Source organism: Pristiophorus japonicus, chromosome 3, assembly GCF_044704955.1.
Source record: "Pristiophorus japonicus isolate sPriJap1 chromosome 3, sPriJap1.hap1, whole genome shotgun sequence".
Classification (NCBI taxonomy): Eukaryota; Metazoa; Chordata; class Chondrichthyes; family Pristiophoridae; genus Pristiophorus; species Pristiophorus japonicus.
The window spans coordinates 189,495,558-189,517,309 of NC_091979.1; the positions used below are offsets into that span (position 1 = coordinate 189,495,558).

General features: G+C 42.2%; 1 protein-coding gene across 5 annotated transcripts in view; it reads right to left on the bottom strand.

Moving 5' to 3' along the window:
- The window catches only part of LOC139260041 (double-stranded RNA-specific editase 1-like), a 407,611-nt gene that overhangs the window by 183,539 nt on the left and 202,320 nt on the right, over positions 1-21,752 (bottom strand). For all 5 annotated transcript variants that reach the window (XM_070876120.1, XM_070876117.1, XM_070876118.1 and 2 more), the window contains one exon: positions 5,358-5,384. In XM_070876120.1, the coding sequence (XP_070732221.1) occupies positions 5,358-5,384 (27 nt within the window). The remainder of the gene's footprint in view (positions 1-5,357; positions 5,385-21,752) is intronic.

Below are 21,752 nucleotides of genomic sequence, written 5' to 3' on the forward strand. Positions count from 1 at the left end.
TTAAAATTCTGATATGTTTAGACAGGTTAGATGCAGGAAGAATGTTCCCAATATTGGGGAAGTCCAGAACCAGGGGTCACAGTCTAAGGATAAGGGGTAAGCCATTTAGGACCGAGATGAGGAGAAACTTCTTCACCCAGAGAGTGGTGAACCTGTGGAATTCTCTACCACAGAAAGTTGTTGAGGCCAATTCACTAAATATATTCAAAAAGGAGTTAGATGAAGTCCTTACTACTAGGGGGATCAAGGGGTATGGCGAGAAAGCAGGAATGGGGTACTGAAGTTGCATGTTCAGCCATGAACTCATTGAATGGCAGTGCCGGCTAGAAGGGCCGAATGGCCTACTCCTGCACCTATTTTCTATGTTTCTATGAATCAGTCTGGTGAAATTTCGCTGCACTCCCTCAATAGCAAGAACGTCCTTCTTCAGATTAGGAGACCAAAACTGAACACAATATTCCAGATGAGGCCTCACTAAGGCCCTGTACAAATGTAGCAAGACCTTCATACTTCTATACTCAAATCCCCCAGCTATGAAGGCCAACATACCATTTGCCTTCTTCACCGCCTGCTGTACCTACATGCCAGCTTTCAATGACTGATGAACCATGACACCCAGGTCTTGTTGCACCTCCCCTTTTCCTAATCTGCCACCATTCAGGTAATATTCTGCCTTTGTGTTTTTGCCCCCAAAATGGATAACCTCACATTTATCCACATTATACTGCATCTGCCATGCATTTGCCCACTCACCTAACCTGTCCAAGTCACCCTGCAGCTTCTTAGCGTCCTCCTCACAGCTCACACCGCCACCCAGTTTAGTGTCATCTGCAAACTTGGAGATATTACACTCAATTCCTTTATCTAAATCGTTAATGTATATTGTAAAGAGCTGGGGTCCCAGCAATGAGCCCTGCGGCACTCCACTAGTCACTGCCTGCCATTCTGGAAAGGATCCGTTTATCCCGACTCTCTGCTTCCTCTCTATCCACATCAGTATATTATCCCCAATACCATGCGCTTTGATTTTGCACACCAATCTCTTGTGCGGGACCTTGTCAAAAGCCTTTTGAAAGTCCAAATACACCACATCCACTGGTTCTCCCTTGCCTACTATACTGGTTACATCCTCAAAAAATTCCAGAAGATTCGTCAAGCATGATTTCCCTTTCATAAATCCATGCTGACTTGGACCGATCCTGTCACTGCTTTCCAAATGCGCTGCTATTTCATCCTTAATGATTGATTCCAACATTTTCCCCACTATTGATGTCAGGCGAACCGGTCTATAATTACCCGTTTTCTCTCTCCCTCCTTTTTTAAAAAGTGGGATTACATTAGCTTCCCTCCAGTCCATAGGAACTGATCCACAGTCGACAGACTGTTGGAAAATGATCACCAATGCATCCACTATTTCTAGGGCCACTTCCTTAAGTACTCTGGGATGCAGACTATCAGGCCCCGGGGATTTATCGGCCTTCAATCCCATCAATGTCCCTAACACAATTTCCCGCCTAATAAGGATATCCTTCAGTTCCTCCTTCTCACTAGACCCACTGTCCCCTAGTACATTCGGAAGGTTATTTGTGTCTTCACTCGTGAAGTATTTGTTCAATTGGTCTGCCATTTCTTTGCTCCCCATTATAGATTCACCTGAATCCGACTGCAAGGGACCTACGTTTGTCTTCACTAATTTTTTCTCTTCACATATTTATAGAAGCTTTTGCAGTCAGTTTTTATGTTCCCTGCAAGCTTCCTCTCGTACTCTATTTTCCCCCTCTTAATTAAACCCTTAGTCCTCCTCTGTTGAATTTTAAATTTCTCCCAGTCCTCAGGTTTGTTGCTTTTTCTAGCCAATTTATATGCCTCTTCCTTGGTTTTAACACTATCCTTAATTTCCCTTGTTAGCCACGGTTGAGCCACCTTCCCAGTTTTATTTTTACTCCAGACAGTGATGTACAATTGCTAAAGTTCATCCGTATGATCATTAAATGTTAGCCATTGCTTATTTACCGTCAACCCTTTAAGTATCCTTTGCCAGTCTATTCTAGCCAATTCATGCCTCATACCGTCAAAGTTACCTTTCATTAAGTTCAGGATCCTAATTTCCGAATTAACTGTGTCACTCTCCATCTTAATAAAGAATTCTACCATATTATGGTCACTCTTCCTCAAGGGGCCTCGCACAACAAGATTGCTAATTAGTCTCTTCTCATTACACATCACCCAGTCTAGGATGGCCAGCTCTAGTTGGTTCCTCGACATATTGATCAAAAAAACCATCCCTAATACACTCCAGGAAATTCTCCTCCACCGCATTACTACCAGTTTGGTTAGCCCAATCAATATTCCAGGTGAGGCCTCACCAAGACCCTGTACAACTGCAGTAAGACCTCCCTGCTCCTATACTTAAATCCCCTAGCTATGAAGGCCAACATACCATTTGCCTTCTTCACCGCCTGCTGTACCTGTATGCCAACTTTCAACGACTAATGAACCATGACACCCAGTTCTCGTTGCACCTGCCCTTTTCCTAATCTGCTGCCATTCAGATAATATTCTGTCTTCGTGTTTGTGCCCCCAAAGTGGATAACCTCACATTTATCCATATTATACTGCATCTGCCATTCATTTGTCCAAGTCACCCTGCAACCTCCTAGAGTCTCCCTCACAGCTCACACCGCCACCCAGTTTAGTGTCATCTGCAAACTTGGAGATATTACACTCAATTCCTTCATCCAAATCATTGATATATATTGTATAGTGCTGGGGTCCTAGCACGGAGCCTTGCGGCACTCCACTAGTCATCTGAAAAGATCCCGTTTATCCCGACTCTCTGCTTCCTGTCTGCCAACCAGTTTCTCTGTCCACATCAGTATTTTACCCCCAATACCATGTGCTTTGATTTTGCACACCAATCTCTTGTGTGGGACCTTGTCAAAAGCTTTTTGAAAGTCCCAATACACCACATTCACTGGTTCTCCCTTGTCCACTCTACTCGTTACATCCTCAAAAAATTCCAGAAGATTTGTCAAGCATGATTTCCCCTTCATAAATCCATGCTGAGTTGGACCGATCCTGTCATTGCTTTCTAAATGTGTTGCTATTTCATCCTTAATAATTGATGCCATCATTTTCCCCACTACTGATGTCAAGCTAACCGGTCAAAAATTACCCGCTTTCTCTCTCCCTCCCTTTTTAAAAAGTAGGGTTACATTAGCTACCCTCCAGTCCATAGGAACTGATCCAGAGTCAATAGACTGTTTGAAAATGATCACCAATGCATCCACTATTTCTAGGGCCACTTCCTTAAGTACTCTGGGATGCAGACTATCAGGCCCCGGGGATTTATCGGCCTTCAATCCCATCAATGTCCCTAACACAATTTCCCGCCTAATAAGGATATCCTTCAGTTCCTCCTCACGAGACCCACTGTCCCCCTAGTACTTCCGGAAGGTTATTTGTGTCTTCCTTCGTGAAGACAGAACCAAAGTATTTGTTCAATTGCTCTGCCATTTTAGCAAAGCATGGATGGCAAGTGTAATTGAAATGTTGATTTTGTAAACTGTAACAACGATGTCAGAGCAATGTCTTAGCTGCAATTTGCAAAGTAAAAGCCTCCCTCCATCCTTCAACAGCAGGATCTGAAATGCAGATGCTAACAATTTGGTGAAGTAGTTCTAGGATGTCTCAGTTTGTAAGCTGACACTGAAGGTAATGCTGTTGCAGACACAACCAGCCGTAACTAAAAAAAAAAGATGCTTCCCAGAAGGTAGATTTAAGTTGGCAAATTAAAACTTTTAAAAGATACAAAATGAAATGGGGAGGGAGTTCTCACCCAGTACAGTAAACCTTTTACCAGGTTTGAATTTGCAAATTCAGGCCATGGGATAGGTGCATGTGTGTATCTACATGCTCAGCTGAAGAGTAGAGCAATGCACTCTTAAAGTACTCTTTGTATTTTGTAATTAACATAAGTCAAAGACTGAAGTTTATTCTGCCTAGTGAGGCCCATCGCTCCAATAATCTTAGCATCAACTTGTTTTTTTTGAATATCCCTAATGATTTACTCATTACTCGCCTGCTGGGCAGATTCTAAAAACATTTATCACTGAGTAAAGACATTATTCCACATCAGTTCTGAATTTCTTTCGCCAATTTCACAAAACTTATCCAGGACACCAAGGATAGTACCTTCTCCAACAGTCATCACCTTAATTGTTGTCAAACTCCACTGGTTCCTGCGCACTCACGAATTGACTTCAAGTTCTTTGTCCTCATTTTAAAATTCTTCGACAGCTCTGTTCCAACAGATTAGCCTGACATTCTCCTCTCGTACATTTCCAGACACTTTAACACTGGATTATTGCTCACTTCCCCAATGAAGCCCACAGTCACTACACTCGTATTACCAGGTTCTCTCACAAAACCACACCTTCCACTCTTCACACCATCATTCACCTTCAAAAGGTCCTTAAAAAGCCTCCCTTCTGACTCGGTCTTTGGCCCTCCCCTTCTGTGTTTTCCTTTTCCCATTCCCCCAGAACTCAGTGTGCACTTTTGTGTCATCCAGTCCTACTTTCCTAGCTTACCATGCTGCTGCAGGAGGGCAGCAGCTGACTGCAGTGCAGGCAGGTACAACAGGAGTGGTGAGGTCGGGGCGAAGGAGTGGCAAGAGTTCGTAGAGGGATGTGATCAGGGCCCAGGAGAGGCGAGAGTTCGGGATCCAGAAGAGGCGAGGGCCCATGGGCAGCACGGGCCAGCCCACACTGCGATGTGTGTGTGCACTAGGTCTGTGCAGCAGAGCTGGTCTCCAGTCATCTTGGTTAATCCTTGCCACTGGACCAAGACCTAGCTCTATCAAGCCCATGTGGTGGGCTGGGGTGCAACGGCCACCACATGTTAAAAAAAATCCACGCACAGGCATCTTCCACCCTTCAATATATTGATCCGGAATATTGGGCCCTTCATTGAAACACCTGTGAACTCATCTATTTTCGGCGTGGAAGCAAGTCATCCTCGTTTCGAGGGACTGCCCTATGATGATGATAAGATCCTCATCCACCAGATCAGGTAGATTACACCGTGGAATAACTTCTCATCTGAACGGTGCCTCAAGCACTGCACTACCCCTCAGCACGAAGACGTCAGTACCAGGAAATGAATTCAAAAATTAACAATTGTCCTTCTCACATAATAGAAAGTTATACTGCTTTCCAAAGTGGATAACTATACAAGATACAAAACAAATTGGGATTAATCATGCATCTCAATATATTTTAGTAAAATCATAAAAATTATCCAGAAAAATCAGGTCATAAAACAGCAAAGGTTTAATCAAAATATGCAGCACATACCTTCAGCCATGGATTTGCTACAGGTTCCTAAAGAAAAAGTAAAAAAAAATGACAGTTAGCTTTCAATGTACAAACAGAAAAATAAAAATATGGCACAATCCCATTGTTGCTTAAAAGCTGAGCAGCACTATCTTTTTAAAAAAAAAAGAAAATGGTGATTATATTATAGAATCATAGAAACTTCCAGCACAGGAGGAGGTCCTTTGGCACGCTGTGCTTGTACTGGCTCTTTGAAACAGCAATTGTGCTTGGTCACCACATGGCCAATTTTTGTCCTTAATCCTGCAAGTTCCACATCCCCAAGCACCTGTCCAACTCCCCTGTAAAATTATTTATGAAATCAGCTTCCATCACCTTTTCAGGTAGAGCGTTCCAGATTCCGAAAACTCTGAAAAAATGTCGTCTCATCTCCCCCTTAGATCTTTTGTCAATGATATTAAATCTTTGACTTCTAGTTATTGACCCACTCACTAGAGGGAATAGTTTCTCTCTATTTACTCTCATCTAAACCTCTCATCTTCTTGAAAACCTCTATTAGGTCACCTCTTAACCTTTTCTGTTCCAAGAAGAAGTCCTAACTTTTCCACTTCTCCTCATAACTCAAGTCCCTCATCCCTGGTAACATTGTGGTAAACCTCCTCTGTACCCTTTCTAAGGCCTTTACATCTTTCCTTAAGTATGGTGCCCAGAACTGTCCACAATGCTCCAGCTGAGCTCTAACCAGTTATAAAGTTCTAGCAAGATCTTTTTGTTTTTATACTCTATTCCTCTATTTATACTTTGCTGGTTTTAAGGACTGTATAATAAATATTGCAGTTGTCATTTAAGTGTATAGCTCTACATATCATCATCATCATCCTAGGCAGTCCCTCAGAATCGAGGAAGACTTGCTTCCACTCTTAGCATGAGTTCTTAGGTGCTGTTTTGTCCAATACGAGAACCACAGTCTCGGTCACAGGTGGGACAAACAGTCGTCGAGGGAAGGGGTGGGTGGGACTGGTTTACCACACGCTCTTTCCGCTGCCTGCGCTTCATTTCTGCATGCTCTCGACGACGAGACTCGAGGTGCTCAGCACCCTCCTGAATGCACTTCCTCCACTTAGGGCGGTCTTTGGCCAGGGACTCCCAGATGTCAGTGGGGATGTTGCACTTCATCAGGGAGGCTTTGTGGGTGTCCTTGTAACGTTTCCACTGCTCTCCTTTGGCTCTTTTGCCGTGAAGGAGTTCCAAGTAGACTGCTTGCTTTGGGAGTCTCGTGACTAGCATGCGAACTACGTAGGCTTCCCAGCGGAGCTGGTGAAGTGTGGTCAGTGCTTCAATGCTCTACATATAAAGCAATATACACAACTTTTTAAGTTTAAAAAAAAGACCAAGTCACATGAACGTTTATTTTAGACCCAGGAATAGTCTCAACCATGATAGGTAATGTGATCTCATTTTTATGTTCTAGGTTGTCCTCCCTCATCGAATAGAACATAGATTATAGCAAGTATGCTGCATGTAGAGGCAGATACTAAAATGAGTTTTAGCAAACAACTTGAAACATTCAACTGAAAAGTTGAGAATTTTACATTAATAAGCTACAGTGTTCAATTTGTAAGCACTAAGGGCCCAAGTTTCCACATGATTTGCGCCAGATTTTTTAGGAGCAACTGGTGGAGAACAGATTATCTTAGAAATCGCAATTCTCCACATTTTTTTTCTGCAGTTCTAGTCAGGTAGAACAGTTCCGCTTTGGAACAGAATTTTTTCTTCAAAAGGGGGCGTGTCCGGCCACTGACGCCTGATTTCAAAGTTTCCACAGTGAAAACGTACTCCAAACTAAAGTAGAATGGAGCAAGTGAAGATTTTTGTAGAACTGAAAAAACCTGTTCTACACATTAAAAAATCAGGCGCAGGTTACAAATTAGGCGTCCAGAACGAGGTGGGGGGGGGGGGGGGGGGAGGGGAACTCATTAAATTCTACAATAAATCCTTATTTATACTTCTACAAATATTATACAAATAAATCCAACCTGAAGAAACATTTATAAACAACGAAAAGGTTAAATAAACCATCTTCCTACCTGTGTGAAAGTGCTTCAGGCACGGAGAATTCTGTAGTCAGCCTGAGGCGTCCGTTCTTCCCGAGTGGGGAAGAGAAGAGGCGCCCGTTCTGCCCGCAGGGGGGGGGGGGGGGGGTCTCCCATTCTTTCCCGCGAGGGGAGGGGAGAGGCGCCCGTTCTGCCCGCGGGGGGGGGGGAAAGAGAGAGGCGCCCGTTCTTTCCCGGGGGGGGGGGAGAAAGAGAGGAGGAGACAGTGAGAAGGCTACAAGTGCTGATGGCAATGTGCTTTTATTAAAATAATGTTCAAAAATTAAACAGCTACAAAGAACTACAAAAATGGCCGAGTGCCAATGTTTTTTTCACACTGAGCATGCGCGAACGCTCCAACGCACACGCGCAGCGTTGCCGGCAGGAAAAAAACTAATTTAAATAGTACCCGCCCCCTCCCACTTACAAAATCGACGCAAGTGTAGGCTCCGCCCCCTGGGCGCCGCGCCAGGCAAACAAGGAGCTGCAGAACGCTCCAGAATCGCGATTTTCTTTTTTAGGCGCCGTTTTAGGCGCGAAAAACGGGCGCTCAGCTCGGAGGGGCGCCCGTTTTTTATCGTGTGGAAACTTGGGCCCTATATTTCTACTTTGCTATATTATTTATTTTCCTTCATCATAAATGATTTTTTTCAGTATTGAGCTTTAACCATTGATTTAAAAATGTTTATTTTATGAAAGAATAACAAATGGGATCAATTACTTATACACTAGCAGAACTCATGATGAGTTGGCAGATACACTGTTTGTAATGATAGGAAGGTTTATGCCCCTGATTTGCGATGATTGAACAAATACAATTTAGTTTTTATTACATTGGTATTCTGGTACTTTGGAGATCGAATTCCTCGAGTCTATCTATTGTTCACTGAATATTGTAAATGAGCTGTCTTTATTTTATATTTAGCCGTGAGAGGTGGCGAGGGAGAGGGAATTCGAGCTGCACTGGGGAGACAGTTCTGGGCTTTGCTAGCACGAGCTGACGGAACAAAACTGTGGTGGGGTTTTGGAGTTCGGCACTGTAGTCTGACACCACTACAGAGAGAGAATCCGAGGTTCAATAAGATATGCAATGTGGGGGTTCAGCTCACTGGTGGAATGATAGCGTCTTATCAGCAATGAGGGGATGGCAAGGGCATGGACCTGACAGCACTGGTTTATACGTTTCTAAGACATCTCTGCAAACACAAGAGTTCAGTGTTTTGTGATTGGTTTCTGGGCAGGTGTCTTTCTCAGTCTCATAAGTTGTCTTATATCTGTCATGCATTATATTTAACAGGTGAACCTTTTTCTTTTTCAAGAGCTTTCAAAATTCAATTCTACTGAAAAGCACACTTTACCATGAAGAAAAACATTGTCTCTCAACTTGATATTCTTTGATGTAAAAATGAGTGGCATGTATTTTAATATTTAGTTAAGAACCTACTCAAATTCATTGTCACTTAGTTTGTATTCAAATCATTTTCAAAAACAGAAATTGCAACGCCTATTCACTGATACACATTTGTTCCCTCCGTAGGAAAGTCAAATTGTACAAGTTGAAGACAAACAAAAGCTGCAATAGGAGCGCAAACAGTAGTCGATCACCTTTGTGAAGTGGGTCTTCTGCTCTTTCACACCCATCCCTTCTCGATTTAAAAACTAGTCAAAATAATTGTGATCAGAATGAAGTTACTGAACAATTTCTAAATTTGTTCAAATCATTTTGAAAAATAACTAACATATTATTAGAGGCTGAAGAAAAGTATTCCATCAGTTAGGCGAATTAAATGCTACTGATGCACCCTGGAAAACGGTTTAGACTACAGGATCTGTCCAGCTAAAAGTCTCTATTCCTTCTATTCAAAGATAAATTTCTTCATAAATTTCTAACATAAATCAGAGTAAAAGGCAGAACAAGTACTGAGCAGGTCTAGCATGTCAAGACGTGCCTGCAGCATGATGTAATTCTGAGGCAGCCAACACTGAAAACACTTAGTGGCAGATTTGGGAAGCCTACAGAAAAGGAATCTTCTCTGTTTTTGGGTGTGAGGAAACAAGTAACGTTTGTATTTGCCAGTGGCATTGAATGGATAAGACCAATACACTGGGAGTGAACAGCATTGCAGTAATGTAAACATTGCTTTTGAATCTCACTTAGTAACTGGTGCCTCATCAATTCCAGGAACAGAAGCATTCAGTTGCTAGACACAGGTTGTGAATTCCTAACAGTTGTCATCCATGATTCCAAATAGTGTTCCTTTGGGTTGGGTGGGTGAATAAGGCAATTTGAGAGGAATCTGGTTTAGAATGTCACATATTTCCCAATTGGAAAAAGAAGCCAGAAAACATAACTGTTAGCTTATCTACAAAACTATGTCCAACAATACATCAGTGTTTTATTCAGAATGCCTGCAATTATTGAACTACGATTGGCCACGACAACTTGGGCTGGTGAGTTAACATATGTTCTGTAAAACCCTACTTGGGTCATAGTTTCCAAAATTGCATTGAGGGCTAGTTAAATAATCAGGGCAATATATGAACTCCATTATCCACTTTTTTGTGAAAGGCAGATCAGTCCCAGTTACTGTAGGGGTGAGTTAGCTGTGAGTAATACTTAGTTTGCAAATGATTAACTAACAATTCTCAAACAATGCCAGCGCAGACTTATACTGAAAGTATCCAAATAAGATGATACAGTATCTTGCAAAGTTGCATACCTGTTAAAACTGTCCTTGGTATAATTAACGAGAGTCATTAGTTAAACAGATAAATGCAACAATTTTTTTTACAAAAAGGAACATAGAAATGAGCAGCACCCTGCAAGATACCCAGGTACCTACCTGACAACATCATACAGAATTCTAGACATTCTCACAGCTACCCACCAAGCCTCAAGTTACAAACTCCTACCACATTGACACCATGCTAAATTAACTCTCAACATATATAGACCTTTTAGAAATATATAGCATCTTGGATTCACTATGGTGCAACTGGTAAATTGGATGTGTAACTTTCTCAAAATGTGCACTCATAACCAAATGATAATTGAATATTAGTCTTCTCAACACCTGTGAAGAATTTCTCAGGCAAACATGCTTGGTCACTCTGTTTCCAATCTTTTTTTTGAATTACCTGGTTGGTCTCATCAAAAGTGACAATATTTCCCAAGTCATGTCTTTTTTAAGGAACACACAACTTTTTAAGTCCTAATTTTTCGGGACATATTGCATCTTAAGTAATCTGCTCTAGGCCTTCACAATGTTGCTTTGAGCTAGCTGTCAGGAGGTGAAATGGTGATTTGGAAGCGACCAGCCCTTTGAATTTGCCATATCACAGTAATGTGACTGAGAACTCACTGGTATGGGGGAATTTTTGACCTCCATTACTGTGAGCTGGTACTCCAAAATACACAACACCTCGGAGGATGGTATTAATTTTCCATTGGACAGACAGTAATGACTAAACCACTGCAAGCAAATGGAGGTGAAACTGGTCTGTCGACAGTCAAATGGGGCTTTATGCTCAGTGTTGAGATAAAAACCCTCGAGAAAGACTGACTTGAAGCTGCCAATCATATCTACTGAAGAGTTGCAAATCCTTTAGTTATAAAATTTCAAGTGTTTGAGGAAAATAAGAGAAAATGGCAAAAAAAAAGCTAGGGCTAAAATCCTCAAGAAAGCTTTGCCTCATTTGATACCATCAGCAATTTCAGCGTATTATAAAGCCTGTATCTGCCCAGTGATGGAATATTGTACTCCTCTGTCAAGGTACAAAGAAAATAATTCTTACTAGTAAAGCCCAAAGCCAGACCTGTGACTTTGGGAAGAACAGCTTATTCTATTAACTAACAATACAGTCGCAAGATTAACAAGCAAGGAGATAAACAAAGATTATCTGCACTGAGTCCAGAACTCCAAATTTAAGTATTACATCAGCTACATTTCAACATTTTGGGCATAAATATTTTCCTGCTTGTTGAATACTCTCCTAGAAAGTGACATCGCTGGAAATTCTGCCATTAAGTAAAATATTCAAATGCTTCACCAGAATTGTTGTAGCATGCATCAGACTATGGAAAACCTAATTTTCCCTCTGGTAACCCTTTCCAGAAGTCTTTCCCATGTTTCCAAGCACCAATGGGATGAAGCACCTTGGTCTTACATTACCTAATGCAAAAAACAAAAACAGAAGAGGGGTGTAACTTAAGTTTACAACTGACCAGAACATTGCTAGTGGTAGGACAAAACCATGACTGTGTCACAGAAACATAGAAAATAGGTGCAGGAGTAGGCCATTTGGCCCTTCGAGCCTGCACCACCAAGCAATATGATCATGGCTGATCAGATCATGCAACTTCAGTACCCCATTCCTGCTTTCTCTCCATACTCCTTGATCCCTTTAGCCGTAAGGGCCACATCGAACTCCCTTTTCAATATATCTAACGAACTGGCCTCAACAACTTTCTGTGGTAGAGAATTCCACAGGTTCACAATTCTCTGGGTGAAGAAGTTTCTCCTCATCAGTCCGAAATGGCTTACCACTCATCTTTAGACGGTGACCCCTGGTTCTGGACTTTCCCAACATCAGGAACATTCTTCCTGCATCTAACCTGTCCAATCCCATCAGAATTTTATATGTTTCAATGAGATTCTCTCTCATTCTTCTAAATTCCAGTGAATATAAGCCAAGTCGACCCAGACTTTCTTCATATGTCAGTCCTGCCATCCCGGGAATCAGTCTGGTGAATCTTTGCTGCACTCCCTCAATAGCAAGAAATTCCTTCCTCAGATTAGGAGACCAAAGCTTTACACAATATTCAAGGTGAGGCCTCACCAAGGCCCTGTGCAACTGCAGTATGACCTCCCTGCTCCTATACTTAAATCCTCTCGCTATGAAGGCCAACATGCCATTTGCCTTCTTCACTGCCTGCTGTACCTGCATGCCAACTTTCAAAGACTGATGTACCATGACACCCAGGTCTTGTTGCACCTCCCCTTTTCTTAATCGGTCACCATTCAGATAATATTCTGCCTTCCTGTTTTTGCCACCAAAGTGGATAACCTCACATTCCAAAGGGCAGAAAACGCTAGTGGGAGTTGTGTATAGACCACCAAATAGTAGTAGTGAGGTTGGGGACAGCATCAAACAAGAAATAAGGGATGTGTGCAATAAAGGTACAGCAGTAATCATGGGCAACTTTAATCTACATGTTGATTGGGCTAACCTAACTGGTAGCAATGCGGTGGAGGAGAATTTCCTGGAGTGTATTAGGGATGGTTTTCTGGACCAATATGTCGATGAACCAACCTGAGAACTGGCCATCCTAGACTGGGTGATGTGTAATGAGAAGGGACTAATTAGCAATCTTCTTGTGCGAGGCCCCTTGGGGAAAAGTGACCATAATATGGTAGAATTCCTTATTAAGATGGAGGGTGACAAAGTTAATTCGGAAACTAGGGTCTTGAACTTAAGGAAAGCTAACTTCGACGTTATGAGACGTGAATTGGCTAGAATAGACTGGCAAAGGATACTCAAAGGGTTGACGGTGGATCAGCAGTGGCAAACATTTAAAGATCACATGGATGAACTTTAGCAATTGTTCATCCCTGTCTGGAGTAAAAATAAAATGGGGAAGGTGGCTCAACCCTGGCTAACAAGGGAAATTAAGGATCGTGTTAAAACCAAGGAAGAGGCATATAAATTGGCTAGAAAAAGCAACAAACCTGAGGACTGGGAGAAATATAGAATTCAAAAGAGGAGGACTAAGGGTTTAATTAGGAGGGGGAAAATAGAGTATGAGAGGAAGCTTGCTAAGAACATAAAAACTGACTGCAAAAGATTCTATAAATATGGGAAGAGAAAAAGATTAGTAAAGACAACGTAGATCCCTTGCAGTCGGATTCAGGTGAATTTATAATGGGGAACAAAGAAATGGCAGACCAATTGAACCAATACTTCGGTTCCGTCTTCACAAAGGAAGATACAAATAACCTTCCGAAGGTACTAGGGGACAGTGAGTCTAGTGAGAAGGAGGAACTGAAGGATATCCTTATTAGGCGGGAAATTGATGGGATTGAAGTCTGATAAATCCCCGGATCCTGATAGTCTGCATCCCAGAGTACTCAAGGAAGTGGCCCTAGAAATAGTGGGTGCATTGGTAATCATTTTCCAACAGTCTGTCGACTTTGGATCAGTTCCGATGGACTGGAGGGTAGCTAATGTAACACCACTTTTTTTAAAAAGGAGGGAGAGAAAACGTGTAATTATAGACCTGACATCAGTAGTGGGGAAAATGTTGGAATCAATCATTAAGGATGAAATAGCAGCGCATTTGGAAAGCAGTGACAGGATCGGACCAAATCAGCATGGATTTATGAAGGGGAAATCATGCTTGACGAATCTTCTGGAATTTTCTGAGGATGCAACTAGCAGAGTGGACAAGGGAGAACCAGTAGATGTGGTGTATTTGGACTTTCAAAAGGCTTTTGACAAGGTCCCGCACAAGAGATTGGTGTGCAAAATCAAAGCACATGATATTGGGGCTAATATACTGACGTGGATAGGGAACTGGTTGGCAGACAGGAAGCAGAGAGTCGGGATAAACGGGTCCTTTTCAGAATGGCAGGCAGTGACTCGTGGAGTGCCACGGGGCTGAGTGCCGGGACCCCAGCTCTTTACAATGTACATTAATGGTATCGAAGAAGGAAGAGAGCGTAATATCTCTAAGTTTGCAGATGACACTAAACTGGGTGGCGGTGTGAGCTGTGAGGAGGATGCTAAGAGGCTGCAGGGTGACTTGGATAGATTAAGTGAGTGGGCAAATACATGGCAGATGCAGTATAATGTGGATAAATGTGAGGTTATCCATTTTGGGGGCAAAAACACAAAGACAGAATATTATCTGAATGGCAGCAGATTAGGAAAAGGGGAAGTGCAACGAGACCTGGGTGTCATGGTTCATCAGTCACTGAAAGTGGGCATGCAGGTACAGCAGGCGGTAAAGGCAGCCAATGGTATGTTGGCCTTCATAGCTAGGGTATTTGAATATAGAAGCAGGGAGGTCTTAATGCAGCTGTACAGGGCCTTAGTGAGGCCTCATCTGGAATATTGTGTTCAGTTTTGGTCTCCTAGTCTGAGGAAGGACGCTCTTGCTATTGAGGGAGTGCAGCGAAGGTTCACCAGACTGATTTAAGGGATGGCTGGGCTGTCATATGAGGAGAGACTGGATCAACAGGGCCTTTATTCACTGGCGTTTAGAAGGATAAGAGGGGATCTCATAGAAAAGTACAAGATTCTGATGGGACTGGACAGGATAGATGCAGGAAGAATGTTCACGATGTTGGGGACATAGTCTTAGGATAAGGGGAAGGCCATTTAGGACTGAGATGAGGAGAAACTTCTTCACTCAGAGTTGTTAACCTGTGGAATTCCCTGCCACAGAGTTGTTGATGCCAGTTCACTGGTTATATTCAAGAGGGAGTTAGATATGGCCCTTACGGTTAAGGTGATCAAGGGGTATGGAGAGAAAGCAAGAAAGGGGTATTGAAGGAATGATCAGCCATGATCTTATTGAATGGTGGTGAAGGCTCGAAGGGCTGAATGGCCTACTCCAGCACCTATTTTCTATGTTTCTATGTTATCTACATCATACTGCATCTGCCATGCATTTGCCCACTCACCTAACCTGCCAAGTCACCCTGCAACCTCTTAGCATCCTCCTCACAGCTCACACTGCCACCCAGCTTAGTGACATCTGCAAACTTGGAGATATTGCATTCAATTCCTTTGTCTAAATCATTAATGTATATTGTAAATAGGAGTCCCAGCACTGAACCTGCTAGTCACTGACTGCCATTTGAAAAGGACCCGTTTATTCCTACTCTTTGCTTACTGTCTGCCAACCAGTTCTCTATCCACATCAATACATTACCCCCAATACCATGTGCACACTAATCTCTTGTATGGGACCTTGTCAAAAGCCTTTTGAAAGTCCAAATACACCACATCCACTGCTTCTCCCTTGTCCACTCTACCAGTTACATCCTCAAAAAATTCTAGAAGATTTGTCAAGCATGATTTCCCTTTCATAAATCCATGCTGACTTGGACTGATCCTGTCACTGCTTTCCAAATGCGCTGCTATTACATCTTTAATAATTGATTCCAACATTTTCTCCACTACTGAGGTCAGGCTAACTGGTCTATAATTCCCGGTTTTCTCTCTCCCTCCTTTTTTAAAAGTGGAGTTACATTAGCTACCCTCAGTCCATAGGAACTGATCCAGAGTCTATAGAATGTTGGAAAATGACACCAATGCATCCACTATTTCTCGGGCCACTTCCTTTAGTACTCTGAGATGCAGACTATCAGGCCCTGGGGATTTATCGGCCTTCAATCCCATCAATTTCCCTAGCACAATTTCCTGACTAATAAGGATTACCTTCAGTTCCTCCTTCTCACTAGACCCTCGGTCCCCTAATATTTCCGGAAGGTTATTTGTGTCTTCCTTAGTGAAGACAGAACCAAGTATTTGTTCAATTGGTCTGCCATTTCTTTGTTCCCCATTATAAATTCACCTGATTCTATCTTCACTAATCTTTTTCTCTTCACATATCTATAGAAGCTTTTGCAGTCAGTTTTTATGTTCCCTACAAGTTTACTCTCATACTCTATTTTCCCCCTCTTAATTAAACCCTTTGTGCTCCTCTGCTGAAGTCTGAATTTCTCCCAGTCCTCAGGTTTTCTACTTTTTCTGGCCAATTTATATGCCTCTTCCTTGGATTTAACACTATCCCTAATTTCCCTTGTTAGCCACGGTTGAGCCACCTTCCCAGTTTTATTTTTATACCAGACAGGGATGTACAATTTTTGAAGTTCATCCATGTGATCCTTAAATGTCTGCCATTGTCTATCCACCGTCAACCCTTTAAGTATCATTCGCCAGTCTATCCTAGCCAATTCAAGTCTCATACCATCGAAGTTACCTTTCTTTAACCTCAGGACCCTAATCTCTGAATTAACTATGTCACTCTCCAATCTTAATGAAGAATTCTACCATATTATGGTCACTCTTCCCTAAGGAGCCTCGCACAACAAACCGCTAATTAATCCTCTCTCATTACACAACACCCAGTCTCGGATGGCCAGCTCGCTAGTTGGTTCCTTGACATATTGGTCTCGAAAACCATCCCTTGTACACGCCAGGATATCCTCCTCCACCGTATTGCTACCAGTTTGGTTAGCCCAATCTATATGTAGATTAAAGTCACCCATGATAACTGCTGTAACTTTATTGCACGCATCCCTAATTTCCTGTTTGATACCACCCCCAACCTCACTACTACTGTTTGGTGGTCTGTACACAACTCCCACTAGCGTTTTCTGCCCTTTGGTATTCCGCAGCTCTACCCATACAGATTCCACATCATCCAAGCTAATGTCCTTTCTTACTATTGCGTTAATCTCCTCTTTAACCAGCAACTCTACCCCACCTCCTATTCCTTTCTGTCTAATCCTTCCTGAATACTGAATACCCCTGGATGTTGAGTTCCCAGCCATGGTCACCCTGGAGCCATGTCTCCGTAATCCCAATTCCATCATATTCGTTAACAGCTATCTGCGCAGTTAATTCATCCACCTTATTATGAATGCTCCTCTCATTGAGACACAGAGCCTTCAGGCTTGTTTTTTTAACACTCTTTGTCCTTTTAGAATTATGTTGTAATGTGGCACTTTTTGATTTTTGCCTTTGATCTCTCTGCCCTCCACTTTTCCTTATCTCCTCTCCACCCTTTGCTTCTGCCCCCATTTTACTTCCCTCTGTCTCCCTGCATAGATTCCCATTCCCTGCCATATTAGTTTGCACCACGGGCAGTTTCCAAGAGGGCTAACTGTACACCAACCCAACTGCACTCGTGGAACCACAGATTTCTTGAAGTGGACATGCAGCAGTTGGAAACCTCCTAAGTATCTTCTGGATCTTCCCACTGGTCAAGAGATTTTCAAGTGTGATCTTCAGAGGGATGAAATCGATCACATTTGAAACCAATTCACAGCAGTTCATTCTGGAGTTACTGCAACAGATATCATTCTCGACATGGCTGATCTCTTCTGGACTGCCAGCTGTTCTTTGCCATCCAGATGTTTTGGCATGCTGCAGTCAGAAAGGACCATGGTAACCAATAAAACGCCTGCACCCTTAACCCTAAAAAAGTGTGTTGGCCTGGGAGAACTTTTTAAGCTTTTTGAATGATGACAACCTAGTTCATAGTTTATTAAAGCATTTTCACAGCTTCTAAAAGTAGAACAAGGAATACCCATACCAATACTTGCTATGGGTACACAGATGACTGATTACACATCTGCAAAGCACCCTGGGATATTTTCCTCATTAAATGCAAATTGTCATCAATAAGCCTAAAAAAAAGTGTGACGTGTAGTTTTCATCTGCATTAATAGAAAAAACTGCCCACATTCCAACTTAACTTACAACAAACTAAAAATAAACATTCAGCAGTCTGGCGGTTCAAAATTCAGGTGATAAATAGCTTTCCCAAACACATTACATTCCCTCAAACTGTACAGAATGAAGGTTTTGTTCAGTTTCACAGAACACCAGTTCATCAGGGGATAGAAAAAGAGCAGCAGCCTATTTCCACCCAAGAAAATGCTGACCGAAGCAAGTATATTTCAAATTAATTTTAGTAAAGCTTTAGCTGAGGTGGTCAGATGGGGGTCAGACATTATACACTATACAGTTAACATTGAAACGCCCCTGACTGACTTAAAATGTAAAGCTATATCATTCTGATGGAAAACCAGGAGATTTTTTTTAAGTCAGATGACAATTTACTACATATATCAATAAGGATTTTTCAAGTGCACCAAATATTGCACTATAGCTAAATCCCCCTTCTCTTTAAAATAGCATTGCGTATGGACTAAATTCATCTGGCTTTACAGCTTGGGTGAGAGAGCGGAAGGAACATCATTCACATGATTTACTGGTTAATAAGAACATTAAAATGATTATAGTCAGATAAAAAATGCCAAAACCTGGGAGGGAAATCTAAGTCTAGGAGCAAGACCTGTAAAAGGACAGGTTCTTATCCTGTAATGTTATCAGACAGAAGTAGTACACTCTACCTAAATGCACGCAGCATTCGAAATAAAGTAAATGAGTTGACGGCACAAATCATTACAAATGGGTATGATTTGGTGGCCATTACAGAAACATGGTTGCAAGGTGGCCAAGACTGGGAATTAAACATACAGGGGTATCTGACAATTCAGAAAGATAGGCAAGAAAGGAAAGGAGGTGGGGTAGCTCTGTTAATAAAGGATGATATCAGGGCAGTTGTGAGGGATGATATTGGCTCCAATGAACAAAATGTTGAATCATTGTGGGTGGAGATTAGAGATAGTAAGGGGAAAAAAGTCACTGGTCGGCGTAGTTTATAGGCCCCCAAATAATAACTTCACGATGGGGCGGGCAATAATCAAGGTAATAATGGAGGCATGTGAAAAAGGAACGACAGTAGTCATGGGGGATTTTAACCTACATATCGATTGGTCAAATCAAATTGCAGGGGGTAGCCTGGAGGAGGAATTCATAGAATGCATACGGGACTGTTTCTTAGAACAGTATGTAACAGAGCCTACAAGGGAGCAAGCCATCTTGGATCTGGTCCTGTGTAATGAGACAGGAAAAATAAACGATCTCCTCGTAAAAGATCCTCTCGGAATGAGTGATCACAATATGGTTGAATTTGTAAATACAGATTGAGGATGAGGAAGTTGTATCAGAAACGAGGGTACTATGTTTAAACAAAGGAGACTACAGTGGGATGAGGGCAGAGTTGGCTAAAGTAGACTGGAAACAAGGACTAAACGGTGGCACAATTGAGGAACAGTGGAGGACTTTTAAGGAGCTCTTTCATAGTGCGCAAAAAAAATATATTCCAGTGAAAAAGAAGGGCGGCAAGAGAAGTGATAACCAGCCGTGGATAACCAAGGAAATAAAGGAGCGTATCAAATTAAAAACCAATGCGTATAAGGTGGCCAAGGTTAGTGGGAAACTAGAAGATTGGGAAAATTTTAAACGACAGCAAAGAATGACAAAGAAAGCAATAAAGAAAGGAAAGATAGATTACGAAAGTAAACTGGCGCAAAACATAAAAACAGATAGTAAAAGCTTTTACCGATATATAAAACGGAAGAGAGTGACTAAAGTAAATGTTGGTCCTTTAGAAGATGAGAAGGGAGATTTAATAATGGGAAATGTGGAAATGGCTGAGACCTTAAACAATTATTTTGCTTCCGTCTTCACAGTGGAAGACACAAAAACAATGCCAAAATTTGCAGGCCACAGGAATGTGGGAAGGGAGGACCTTGAGACAATCACTATCACTAGGGGAGTAGTGCTGGACAGGCTAATGGGACTCAAGGTAGACAAGTCCCCTGATCCTGATGAAATACATCCCAGGGTATTAAAAGAGATGGCTGAAGTTATAGCAGATGCATTCGTTATAATCTACCAAAATTCTCTGGACTCTGGGGAGGTACCAGCGGATTGGAGAGCAGCTAATGTAACGCCTCTGTTTAAAAAAGGGGGCAGGCAAAAGGCAGGTAACTATAGGCCGGTTAGTTTAACATCTGTAGTGGGGAAAATGCTTGAAACTATCATTAAGGAAGAAATAGCGGGACATCTGGATATGAATAGTGCAATCAAGCAGACACAGCATGGATTCATGAAAGGGAAATCATGTTTAACTAACTTACTGGAATTCTTTGAGGATATAACGAGCATGGTGGATGGAGGTGTACCGATGGATGTGGTGTATTTAGATTTCCAAAAGGCATTCGATAAGGTGCCACACAAAAGGTTACTACAAAAGATAAAGGTACGCGGAGTCAGAGGAAATGTATTAGCATGGATAGAGAATTGGATGGCTAACAGAAAGCAGAGAGTCGGGATAAATGGGTCCTTTTCGGGTTGGAAATCAGTGGTTAGTGGTGTGCCACAGGGATCAGTGCTGGGACCACAACTGTTTACAATATACATAGATGACCTGGAAGAGGGGACAGAGTGTAGTGTAACAAAATTTGCAGATGACATAAAGATTAGTGGGAAAGCGGGTTGTGTAGAGGACTCAGAGACTGCAAGGAGATTTGGATAGGTTAAGCGAATGGGCTAAGGTTTGGCAGATGGAATACAATGTCGGAAAGTGTGAGGTCATCCACCTTGGGAAAAAAACAGTAAAAGGGAATATTATTTGAATGGAGAGAAATTACAACATGCTGTGGTGCAAAGGGACCTGGGGGTCCTTGTGCATGAATCCCAAAAGGTTAGTTTGCAGGTGCAGCAGGTAATCAGGAAGGCAAATGGAATATTGGCCTTCATTGCGAAAGGGATGAAGTACAAAAGCAGGGAGGTCTTGCTGCAACTGTATAGGTATTGGTAAGGCCGCACCTGGAGTACTGCGTGCAGTTTTGGTCACCTTACTTAAGGAAGGATATACTAGCTTTGGAAGGGGTACAGAGACGATTCACTAGGCTGATTCCAGAAATGAGGGGGTTACCTTATGATGATAGATTGAGTAGACTGGGTCTTTACTCCTTGGAGTTCAGAAGGATGAGGGGTGATCTTATAGAAACATTTAAAATCATGAAAGGGATAGACAAGATAGAGGCAGAGAGGTTGTTTCCATTGGTGGGGGAGACTAGAAATAGGGGGCACAGCCTCAAAATACGGAGGAGCCAATTTAAAACCGAGTTGAGAAAAAATTTCTTCTCCCAGAGGGTTGTGAATCTGTGGAATTCTCTGCCCAAGATAGATAGACAGATAGATAGATTTTTAACCAATAAGGGAATTAAGCGTTACGGGGAGAGGGCGGGTAAGTGGAGCTGAGTCCACGACCAGATCAGCCATGATCTTACTGAATGGCGGAGCAGGCTCGAGGGGCTAGATGGCCTACTCCTGTTCCTAATTCTTATGTTCTTATGTTATGCTCCCCTCTCCTAAAGCTAAAGCAGCTAAAAATACAATTTATTACAACACTTAATCGTCTAGTACACAGGCTAAGAATAACACTTCATCACCTCAAGAATCAAACTGTGCTCAGAACATCACAAACTCAAGTTTCAAACGGGCATTGTTTCCCCGCCCCCATTCACACACTCTATATTCATGTTGTACAGTTAGGTTTGTAATACTCAAATCTAATAGTAATCAAAAATAAAGATCTGATAACTATATCATTCATGTCCACTATTTGTTGCAATTCTAGACCACCACAAAGACTGAAACTTTCAGGCAC